Below are 12,334 nucleotides of genomic sequence, written 5' to 3' on the forward strand. Positions count from 1 at the left end.
TCAACAGAGGAATGGATACAGAAAATGTGGTGCGGTACATTTACACAATGGAGTACTACTCAGCTATTAAAAACAATGAATTTATGAAATTCTTGGGCAAATGGATGGATCTGGAGGATATCATCCTGAGTGAGGTAAGCCAATCACAAAAGAACACTCATGATATGCACTCATTGATAAGTGGATATTAGCCCAGAAACTTAGAATACTCAAGATACAATTTGCAAAACACATGAAATTCAAGAAGAAAGAAGACCAAAGTGTGGATACTTCATTCCGTCTTAGAATGGGGAACAAAATACCCATGGAAGGAGATACAGAGACAAAGTTTAGAGCTGAGATGGAAGGAAGGACCATCCAGAGACTGCCCCACCCAGGGATCCATCCCATATACAACCACCAAACCCAGACACTATTGCATATGCCAGCAAGGTTTTGCTGACAGGACCCTGATATAGCTATCTCTTGTCAGCCTATGCCAGTGGCTGACAAATACAGAACTGGATGCTCACAGTCATCTATAGGATGAAACACAGGCCCCCAATGAAGGAGCTAGAGAAAGTACCCAAGGAACTAGAGGGGTCTGCAACCCTATAGGAGGAACAACAATATGAACTAACCAGTTACCCCTGCCCCCCAAGAGCTTGTGTCTCTAGTTGCATATGTAGCAAAGGATGGCTTAGTTGGTCATCAATGGGAGGAGAGGCCCTTGGTATTGTGAAGATTATATGCCCCAGTACAGGGGAATGCCACAGCCAGGAAGCAGAAGTGGGTGGGTTGGGGAGCAGGGTGGGGGAGGGTATAGGGGACTTTTGGAGAGGAAACTAGGAAAGGGGATAGCATTTGAAATGTAAATGAAGAAAATATATAATAATAATAATAATAATAATAATAATAATAATAATAAGAAGAAGAAGAAGAAGAAGAAGAAGAAATTAGCAGTCTGTCTGGCATAAGAACGCTGTGTGACCATGACACCAAAGTGGGCTGTTTGAGGCAAGTCTCTGTTGCTTCTGTTTCATCACACACAGCTAAGAGAGGGGGTTGACTTTGCAGCAGTGTTCTTATAGAGGGACATGTCCTCGGCAAGTCTGAAGGTGTTGGCAGCATTTTGAGAACTGGGAGCAGGGGGTGGGGGTGGTGGTGATAAAGGGACATAGAGTAAAAGAAAAATTCACCAAAGTCAAGACCAAGTGATTGGGGAGACAGTGTGGGGTTTGGAAGCAGGGGAGAAAGAGGCCACTAACTTCAGAAGAATCTTAGGCAAGGATGCTGGGCCTGGGCCCCATCTCTACACACAGGGGGCAATGTCCTCAAATAGGCACTATGCAAAGCTGGACCAACAACGTCTTTGAGTTGCATGCTTGTGCTTGCACAGGTTCTATTTCTTTTTATCAGAGCACTTCCATTGCCTTTTAAAGATTCATTCATGCATATGGGTCAATGTCATAGCCTTGGTCAGGAAGCCTTTACAAGAACAGGGAATTACACTGTGTTTAGAGAATGTCAGTGCCCCATCCAGGTGCCTGGTACTAGAGGCACACAACCATAGCTGTGGAATAGAAGACAGATTATTCAGGTTGCTCTTCTGTATCGTCTTGTCCACAGGGTTTCTTTCATTCAGCCACCATCCAGAGGCTGACCAATTCAAATGTCTGTACCAAGAATGAATCTCTCTCCAGAATCACCTACCCATGGTGCTTTGAATGTTGCCACTTGAAAATATAAAGGCATCTCAAATGTACTCAGAGACCAAACTGAGTGGAGGATGCCCCATCCCCAGCCAGCTTCCTCCAGTGCTCATCTCAGACAATGGGCTCCTGTCTATTTGAGTCAGGCAGCAGTTCTCCATATCTCCTCCCATGCCTCACATTCCTGACCTATCAGAGAGCTTCCAACTCTTGTATCCTCCAAATCACAGATCTTCTTCCTATAGACTGAATTGTGTAAGAGTGTATGCTCTGGAGGTGGACTGTCTGGGTTTGAAAACAAAACCCACCACTTAAGTAACAATTTGCTTAACTCCTCTGCACGGAGTTTCCTTAAATAGAAAGTAGAGATAATAACACTTTGTGTTTCAGAGGGGCCTTTTGAGAAGCCAGTGAGATAACAAGTGTGTGTGTGTGTGTGTGTGTGTAAAAATGTTAGTTTTTACCATCACCTTCACCATCATAGTCACCTACCCCTGTCATTACCACCACCACCACCATCGCCACCACTGTCATCATTTCTACCATTGGTGGAGCCGTCACCAGTATCCATGGCTATCCTAATTGATGACCTTACCATCTCTCCACAGACCTCTACCTACGGCCACACTTGCTTTCCTCCAATCTCCACCGTGTAACCTACATCAACCTTTAAAAGAATAATCTCATATTACTCAATAGTTTACATTTATATCAATGTTTCCAATGAGATGGAGTGAAGACAAAGGTACTAACATGGCTTTAATTGTCCATCTTGGGGCACTAATGGCCTCAGACCTACTATGTGCCTTCTCAGTTTAGGACCTTATGATGTTCTCTTTGCTGTGTCTTCCCCTCTTTTCTTCCTTTCATGGTCAAAAATGCTCTGCCATATTGGTTAATTCTCTCTCCACACCAAAGGCCTCCTGTAGTGGAACTGCCCAGCAGAATACCATCTGTGACATGAAGTCCTGAGAGTCCTCAAGTCAGGGAACCTATTTCCGGCTTTATCTGCAAACTTCTTAGCATCCCACACTGATAACTATTCCTTTCTTGACCTCACCCCCACCTCTGTTGGTTGGTTGCTTTTTTTTTTTTTTTAAACTATCTTTTCTCTCCCAGCTTCTGGCTTCCCTGATCACCCTCGCTGAATCCTTCTCTTGTTCTCCTCATCCTTCACTGATGGCCTGGTTCTCTGGCTTGGCCTTCATTGCAGGTTGACACCCAAATCCTCTTGTCTATGTCCTGTCATCTTTCTGAGCTGCAGGACCATGTCCATCCACAGGGGTGTTTCAAGAGTGCTTCAAAGAGAACACACATGAAGCTGAAATCTCAGCTTGGACTTCCTTTCTCGTCCCAATGAATGGCACCAGCACCCCTTCTGCTGCCCAAGCCAGAGTCTGAGTCATCTTTGTCTCCTTCCTTTTCTTCCCTCCCACATTTAGTTAATCATCAGTTTCTATTGACTCTATCTTCTTGATACAGGCCAGAACTATCAACTTATCTTTGTGCCCCAACACTCCATTAGTAAAAATCCACATCTCTGTCCTATTAGTAACTATTACCTCCCAGCCCACAGCCCACTCTCTCTCTCAGTCTCTCCCGTTCTGCTATGGAGCAGGGAGGGGTGGGGTGGGGGTCGGGGTGGGGGAAATGTGCCTTAAAAGGCTTGCCAGAGAATCAAGTCCTGCATACAAAGAACTTCTTTAGGCAAACGAAAAGTACCACATATGGCTCTGTCTCAGTAATTCATCAGGTAAACACAAGGGTTTTGAGAAGTCTTGCTGTGAAAGACTCCATTCATGATTTTCAGGAAGGGCTGAGAGAGGTGTGTTCTAGGGATAGAACCTAAGGCCTCCCAATGATAGGCCAGTGCCTTATCACTAAGCTATTATCCAGTTCCCAATTGTTTAACCAAGCATTTCCCAAGCTTCTTTGAGCATAAATCTCTTCTCTGAGCCTGCCTTCTTCCTTTCCCTTCCCTCTGGTTCTATCTCCTCTCCCTCCCTCCCTCCCTCTCTCCCTCCCTCCCTCCCTCCCTCCCTTCCTGTCTATAGTACTAGAGATAGAAACCAGGACCTTGGGCACACTGGGCATGTAATCTATTATGCCATACTCCCCAGCCCCAGGGCAAACTCCTTGCAGAACACTGTATGCTATTTTAAAATACAAATGTAGTTACTCTCTAAGTTTGAAAATAAGACAGATAAGTGGATAAATAAAAAAAATTGAGTTTTTTTCCCTGTGGAACACTGGTAGCTCTGAGATAGCTGTGCAGAGCAATGATAGACCAGACTACCAACGGATCCAGATCCTGGAACCCACTATGTGCTGGGTACTTAACCCACTATGTGCTAGGTAATCCTCATTTATCATCTTGAGTCCCTACAGCAAAGCAACAGGTGGGCATGGTCCTCTTGAGGGAAATCTGCACACAGATTCCGTAAGCATTCAGATCCAAGCCCACATAAGCCATCCAGCTGGAGCCTGGCATGACTGTTAGTCCAGGTGGTTTTAAAGTCACAGCTTGTAATAACAGGATGGCATTAGAAGGTTATGTTTCGACAGTAGGAAACATTGCAAGCAGGAAAAACCAAAAGGCTTGGGTATAAGTTCCAAGAAAAGAGTTATGTCACTCCTTTGTCATCCACTCTGTCCCTGGGCCCCTCCAGAGAATTCTTCAGACACTCGTAGCCTGTCGTACATTCTGCCCTTAAGTAACTACAGAGCCATCATACTACCCCAGGAAGATCTCCTGCTTAAGAACTATGTGTGTGAGCCTGAGTATGTGTAATACTAGCACTTGGAAAGCTGAGGTATGGTGTTCATGTGTTCAAGATTGGTCTGTGCTACAGAGTGAATATGAAGCCAGCCCGGGCTAAACAGTGAGACCATGTTTAGAAACCAAACCAAGCAAACAACAACTACATGCCGCTCCCTAGCCCCCATCTAACTCTGGATTTCCAAGGCGTGTGTTCTACACCTTCATTATCTGTGCCCACCTCTCCTTTAGATACTTAGAATTATATAGCTTGTGCCACATTTGAAATCTGTCTATTCACTAAAACAACCTTCCTGCCATTCTCCACCATTTCTTTTTTTATGCTATTTTTAATTAGATATTTTCTTTATATACATTTCAAATTTCAAATGCTATCCCAAAAGTTCCCTATACCCTCCCCCTGCCATGCTCCACTACATGCCCACTCCCACTTCTTGGCCCTGGCATTCCCCTGTACTGGGGCATATAAAGTTTGCAAGACCAAGGGGCCTCTCTTCCCAGTGATGGCCAACTATACCATCTTCTGCTACATATGCAGCTAGAGACACAAGCTCTGGGGGTTACTGGTTAGTTCATATTGTTGTTCCACCTATAGGGTTGCAGACCCCTTCAGCTCCTTGGGTGCTTTCTCTAGCTCCTTCATTGGGGGCCCTGTGTTCCATCCTATAGATGACTGTGAGCATCCACTTCTGTATTTGCCAGGCACTGGTATAGCCTCATACGAGACAACTATACCAGGGTCCCTTCATCAAAATCTTGCTGGCATATGCAATAGTGTCTGGGTTTGTCTCCACCATTTCTTCCCCATGGACAGTTGTGCCATGACTTCAATTCCATCTGTCCTTCAGCACATCCTCGGAACACATTCTAGTGGGAATAGCTAGATGTGTTCGTTTGTCATCAAAATTGGGTCATTATGGTACTTCTCACTACTTGGAAATCAAGTTAACTTTTGGAAACAAACAGGTTGAGTTGGCGGTGGAAGGCATCAGGTGTGTGCAGAAATGGGACACCCAAAGAAGGCTTGAGTGTCAGCAGAGACCAGAGGAAAGGACCTCCTTACTCTCTGCACACACCCTCACACGTGACGGGCAAGCGGAACCCTAATCAGATCAGCTATGGGTAATAGAGGTCTACCCAACTGAAGCAAGGATGCGAACTGGAAGAGACAACGTGCTCATCAATGCACCCTGTTCTGGTGTGTGAGCTGGAATGTGCATTGTGCAAGATACAGCACAGTGACCTGGCAGCTAGGACTACCACAGCACTGATGAAAGGAGTCACCAGTGGACATAGGTCTTTGAAACTTCGGAAGGGCTAGTGACACAGAGCCAATTTAGCTCCCTTGGACCTGGGGAGACTTCCCCCAAGGTACCCAATTCCTTTGCTCAAATTATGAGCCCTCCAGAGCAATCTTCTGAGGGCCATCATGAAGGAATGTTCTGGAAGGAATGGATATGTTCTCATTGGGTCTCCTCATGGGAGAATTCAATAGCATGTATGTTGAGAAACTGACCACAGGGATACATATAGTAAATGTTCAGTAAAGGCCAGTGTAGTGTAACCCTGCATGCACAGCTGGAGGAGAGTGGTGCAGCAAGCTGAAAATGTCTCTCCTGATGCCAACATCTGCCCTGCCCAGACAATGCTAGAAGAAGTTGCTAGGCTCAGGAAGGGTTGCTCACCTGTCCAGGAAGTGGAAGGAGGAGCAGAGCAGCTGAGGAACAGAGGCCGCCACCCTTACCTGGATCTCCGTCTGCACTGTGCATTTGACGAGCTTGAAGTTCTTCCCTGGGTTGAAGCTGTTGCTGTAGAAGCAGACCTTGAGGATGCGCACGTCTTCCTTCTCCACATCTACTGGTACCACCACCATGGGCTCTGGGGGGCCCTCGGGCCGGCGTAAAGTGCCCACTTTTACACGGCTCAGGGGCTCAGACACCCCGGACATCCTTTCTCAGACTGCAGCTAGGACCGGCACATTGCAGTTCTGCAGAGACAATAGAGAGACAGCCACAGAGTGAGCTCTCGCAAGCCACGTGCCTCATCCCCCCAGTCTGGCACGCCCACAAGACCCACGATGGATACAACAGCCAGTTCTTTTAATCCTGAAAACTCCCAGCGAAGGCCTCCAGCTACCTCAACTCGGGAGGCTGTGAAGCATGGGAGCCAGTGGGAAAAACATCCAGGTATATAATCTAGACTCACTCTCAAGCAAGCAAGCTCTGCCTTCTAGCCCTATTTCTTTCCCTGTTCTCCTCCGACACTGGCTCCCAGGCAAGAGGCCCACACTTAGCACATGAGGCAGCTGTGAGAGGAGGCGGCTGTGGCATGACACAGCAGAGCAGAAAAAGCAGGGAGTGAGGCTGTGATAAATAGGAGAAGGGAAACAGGAGTGGAGAGGAAAATCTGAGAAGAAACATAACTTGGGGGTCGGTGGCCCCAAGAGAATGTACAGAGAAGATAAAGTGCCCAGATCGGGTACAGGCCATTAACTTGACTGGTCTTGCCCACAACCTCAGTACTTGCTAGAGTTTTCATATAGGAGGCCTGGACCTCATAGGAACTCACCACATAGAGTACCAGGGATCACAGAAAGGCTGGCCTAGGGGAAAAAAAGCCCCTTGGTTGGTTCCCTGCTGTTTAGGGTAGAAAGTTGTTTTGCATGACAGATGGAGCTAGTCTGGGCTCCTGCACACTGCAGCCTGTACTGAGGACAGCCTGGCCACAGTACAGACACAGAAGTCAATTAAGAACCCGTGTAATCTGTAATTCAGCCTGAATCTCAGCTGTCTTAATCTAGCTTAATCACCAGTGGACATAGGTTTTTGAAACTTCAGAAGGGCTAGTGACACAGAGCCCTTATTTTCAAACTTAAACTGTAACTACATTTGTATTTTAAAATAGCATACAGTGTTCTGCAAGGAGTTTGCCCTGGGGCTGGGGAGTATGGCATAATAGATTACACGCCCGGTGTGCCCAAGGTCCTGGTTTCTATCTCTAGTACTATAGACAGGGAGGGAGGGAGGAAGGGAGAGAGGGAGGGGGGGAGGGAGAGGAGATAGAACCAGAGGGAAGGGGAAGGAAGAAGGCAGGCTCAGAGAAGAGATTTATGCTCAAAGAAGCTTGGGAAATGCCTGGTTAAACAACAGAACTATCAAGAACTGACTTCCTCCTGATCCAGAGCAAGGGATTAGGCTACTGAGATCGCTCAGCAGAGAGATGTCGGACCATCCCACAAATCCCATTCTCAGTCCCACAAGGTGGCAGGAGAGAACTTACTCCAGAGAGTAGTTTGTACTCCACATGACTGTCTGCACATGCACATGTACATGGGTTCACACACACCATAAATAAATGTGTAAAATTATAAAGTGGGGGAATGTCCAAAAGAAGTAAGAAAAGTTGTAACTATGCATTGGCAACATCAGCTGAGGCTTGTACAGGGGTCACCAGTGTACCCCCAATCCCTGTCCTCTGTGCTGGTATTGAATGTGTCTGTGGTGAGGATTAGGCGGTCTTAATTTCCAAGAGTTTTTCTAACAAGCACCTTAAACTTGGGTCTGACGGCTCACACCTGTCATTGCAGCACTTGGGAAGCTGAGGAGGGAGGACTGCCATAAATGTCAGGCCAACCTGATCTACAGAGCAAGACCTTGTCTCAAAACAGAAAGCCACCCAGCTAGTTCTAGAATGAGCTAAGCCCTAGGTCTGAGAGTTATTCTTAGAGATAAAAGATGTGCATTCTCATATGAGTGTGGTTTGGGGGTGGGGTCGGGGTGGGGTGTTGCCTGCACCAGGAATTAGGAAGGAAAAATAATGGAGCTGGCAGAGTAACAATATAAATATGGCGTCAAGTATTTTAGAAGCAGAACACAGCCTATGATTGTTTATTTATACTGATCCAGGTACCTGGAAAGATTTGAATAGTCATTATTCTAAGGAACTATTCCTTTAAAACAAAACAATAAAGCAGTGGCTGGGAAGAGGGCTCAGTCAATAAAGTACAAAGACCAGAGTTCAGATCCCCCGTAACCTCATAAAATCCAGGTATGGTGATATGCTCCTATAACCCCAGCAATGGAGGCTGTGGAGAGGAAAAGATGGGTCTTGGAGCTTGCTGGCCAGTCTAGTTGAATCCACGAGCTCTCAGTTCCACAAGAAATCTTGTCTCCAAGAATAAAATGGAGAGTGAATGAGAAAGACATTCAAATCTTACCTCTTACCTCTACCTGTGTGTGCACACATACCTCATATGTACATGTGTGTATACCCATACAACAACAACAACAAAGAACAACAACAACAAAAAAGGAGATATGTTTTAGGAAGGGACAAAGGAGGTATTGTAAGAATTCAGGGAGAAAGAAGACACGTCTCTTGGCTCAGGGCAGGCAGAAAAGGGGAGCACAAGGCTGAGCTCACAAGGGTGGATACATCTTGGGACTAGACTGACAGAGAGGAGAATATGTGTTCTAGAAGTCTATCTGAATTTGTATACCTGTCTCTATGTATCTCTCTCTCTCTCTCTCTCTCTCTCTCTCTCTCTCTCTCTCTCTCTCTCTCTCTCTCTGTAAACCTCTATGTATACCTCTCTCTCTTTCTATGTAACCCCCCCCCTTTCAATACTCCCTCTATGTATAGTGGACCCTAGTGTTCTACCCTACAATAACAATCCATATAAATTCTTCTTGATCTATAGGAAGGAATTCAGAAGTTATTTGAGGGGTGTCTGCAGGAAGCACCCCCAGGAGCGTAGAACAATGTGGCATTGAAGGAAAGACAGGCGAAAAGGGGACTGTGCTGAGTGCTGAATCTTGGACAAGCCCCTTTTCAATCCTCTGGGAACTGGAGGGGACTGGAGAGCCCAGGATGGATCGACCATATCTCACTCAGAGAAAGGGAGAGCTGGGAGCATGTCTACTCCACTTCGTATGCTCAGTGTTCCTGGCAGTTCTTGTCAGTTCTGCACAAGGGAGATGCCAGAAAGCCTTTAGGCAAAGATGCAGAACAGGCAGCTGGGAGATGAGGGAGAATACTAAAGTGGCAAGGCCTGAGGGGGCCCAGGAGGGATGATGGCAATGGTACGTTAGGATTGAGAAGATGAGGGGGGTACTTAGTCCCTAAATAGCATAGTCCTAGTCAGGAGTACAAACAAGCAACTGCATATGCTCCAGGAAGTGCTGGCCTGCTGGCTTAAGGATCTGCTGGTCTGGTAGGCTTCAACTTGTATGTGGTAAGTTGTACACGAGGCTTTCAATAAAGGTATATTCGGACACAGGCATCTGAGGGGGGAAGTGGAGTGACCTATGACACACAACCCCAGGGACTTGACCTTATCTGCAATGGACTGAATGCATGAGTCTCTTGATATTTATATGCTCAAATTCTAACCCCCCAAGATGCTGGTATGACATAGGTATACATGGAGAGAGGTTTACATAGAGAGAAAGAGAGAAATGTCTTTAGTGATCCCATCAGGTGCCCCTTCAGTCTAGGTAGCATCTTCATTCAGAGGGCTGCAGCATCAGTAGGCACATCCTAGACACTCCCAGGTGCCCCCTGAAATGCTGGGCAAGTATGAGAGAATACTTAAATAGGCCTAAAATGTATTTGTAAAGTTCAAGATCCAACGGTGAGAACTGGGGAACACTCCATGGTCATTTGTCATGTGTCACTGAGTACTGAGGAACGTGGAGGCAGCAATCCCTGCTTGAAGATAAAGCAGAAGGTTGAAGTCTATGCCTAGACACGGCCAGGGCAAAGTGTCAGGTACTTAGGAACGAGACCTTCAGATGCTCTTGAGCCTGCACTGTTATGGATGCTCCTAGAGGAGAGCTTTGCTTTCCATTCAAAACAAGGAGTCAGTGAGAAAACTGCAGTAAGAATGTGGGGGAACGTGACGGCGGCAGCTAGAATTAGGAGACAGCCTGGCAGCCTCTTACCACACCATCACGGAATCCTCTCCCTTGGTATTTACTCGAAGTATTTGAAAACTTAACAGCCATGCCAACACCCGCTCACCGAGGTTAATGGCAGTTTTATCTGTAATCACCAAAAGGCGGGATGAGTCGAGGTGAATGGATATGCAAACTGGTGACACAATGAACTCTTATTCACACTGAAGAGAAGAGTTGGGGCTGGGTAAAGACTGGCACAGTGCTGGCCATGCAAGAACGTGGACCTGAACTCTATCCCCAGAACTCGAGTTGTTGCTGTTGTTGTTTTAGTAGCTCTGCGTGGTGCCATGCATTTATCACCCCATTGTTAGAGAAAGCAGAGACAGGAAGAAATCTAGGCCTTACAGGCCTACCTGGTGAGTTCCAGGTCAATGAGAGTTTATTTCAAAGAAGGTAGACTATACTCTGATAAGACCCAAGGCTGCTGGCCAAGCCTCCATGTGCGCATGCGCATTAGTGTATGCGCTCGCGCCCCCCCTTAGGATCCAATATGCGCATGCGCATTGATGCTTGCATACTCCCACACAGATGTGCTACTCGCATGTATAGGAACACATTTGCAAACACACACGCACACACGCAAGCATGCATGCACAAAGAGAGAGAGTTGTCAAGCTATGAACTCCATGGAAGAACCTAAAGTGATTATATTTTTTCTTTGAGGCAGGGTCTCAGTGTGCCCGTCAACCTGGCCTCACATTCACAGAGATCCACCTGCCTTGGCCTCTCGAGTGCTGAGATTTAAGGCACGGACCCCATATACAGCTAAATGAATATTTTTTAAGTAAAAGAGAAGTCTATGTACATCCTGTGTGGTTCCAGTTGTGGAAAAACAAAAGTTTAAAGATAAATTTAAGGCCAGGAGTTGCCGTGAGTAGACGGGGAGGGATTAACGGAGAGCACGGAGTATGCTCAGACAATGGAAATGTTCACTGTCTACCATGATTCCATAATGGTAGGTAAGGATCGTCATATTCCTATCTGTCTTGTAGACAGCACAGGAAGGATAAAGTCTGATGTTAAACGACAGAGAAGGCCACAATGGTATCAGTATGGGATTAGTAATGGGAGAAGTCGTGCATGTGGTGATAAGTGGTATTATAGGAATTCTTTGCATTTCCTGTAATTTTGCTGTAAGCCTAAAACTATTCTTAAAAAAAAAAACAAGTATGTATATATGTGTGTGTGTATGTATGTATGCATTATGTATGTATAGGTATAGGCATAATCATATGCATGTGAATATGTATGTGTGTATATGTATGTATGTGTTTATGTGTATATGTATTATGTATATATGCATGTATAACTACAACCTGGTATACTTGGGAGCCCCACCCATTTCCGAACCTGACCAGTGTCTAGCACAGTGAGCATTCTGTCACCAAATCCTGACCATGACCCAATACTGATGGTCTACCTCTGAGCAACAGCAGCCCACACCAGCTGACAAGTCAGCCATTGCCTGTAAGCCCAGAGGATGTGGATTTCTTATCTTCGGCAGCTTCCTCTAGCCCAGTGAGCTCATGGCCCACAGGGTGCTGACAGAAATATGTTAGCAAAGTCATTCTGGTTACCCATGATCCGCTTTTACCTTTAGCCTGATGTGGGCCCCTCAGTTCTGCATTTTGTCCCAGGGAAAACACATTTGCAGGAGAAACCAGCAGAATGACTATAGATTCTAGAAAAACCTTAAAACACACACACACGCACACACACTCGCACACACGCACACACACGCACACACATGCACACAAAGGCAGTACTGCTCCAAGGGTAGGGTGACATAAAGCTGCAGTAACATGTGTGCCAAGCAGCATTCAGCAGCCCAAACACAATCCTGACCTTCCCTGAGAGACTGTCTCCACTGGTCCTATAAGAACTAAGAATGAGCCGGGCGTGGTGGC

At 46.2% G+C, this 12,334-nt stretch overlaps 1 protein-coding gene across 2 annotated transcripts in view; it reads right to left on the minus strand.

Moving 5' to 3' along the window:
* The window catches only part of Ptk2b (protein tyrosine kinase 2 beta), a 125,280-nt gene that overhangs the window by 50,725 nt on the left and 62,221 nt on the right, over window positions 1-12,334 (minus strand). For both annotated transcript variants that reach the window (XM_029468875.1, XM_021181314.2), the window contains exon 2: window positions 6,215-6,457. In XM_029468875.1, coding sequence (XP_029324735.1) covers window positions 6,215-6,418 — 204 coding nt within the window. In that variant the 5' untranslated portion in view covers window positions 6,419-6,457. The remainder of the gene's footprint in view (window positions 1-6,214; window positions 6,458-12,334) is intronic.

The sequence above is a fragment of the Mus caroli genome, chromosome 14, assembly GCF_900094665.2.
Source record: "Mus caroli chromosome 14, CAROLI_EIJ_v1.1, whole genome shotgun sequence".
In the NCBI taxonomy this organism is placed as follows: domain Eukaryota; kingdom Metazoa; phylum Chordata; class Mammalia; order Rodentia; family Muridae; genus Mus; species Mus caroli.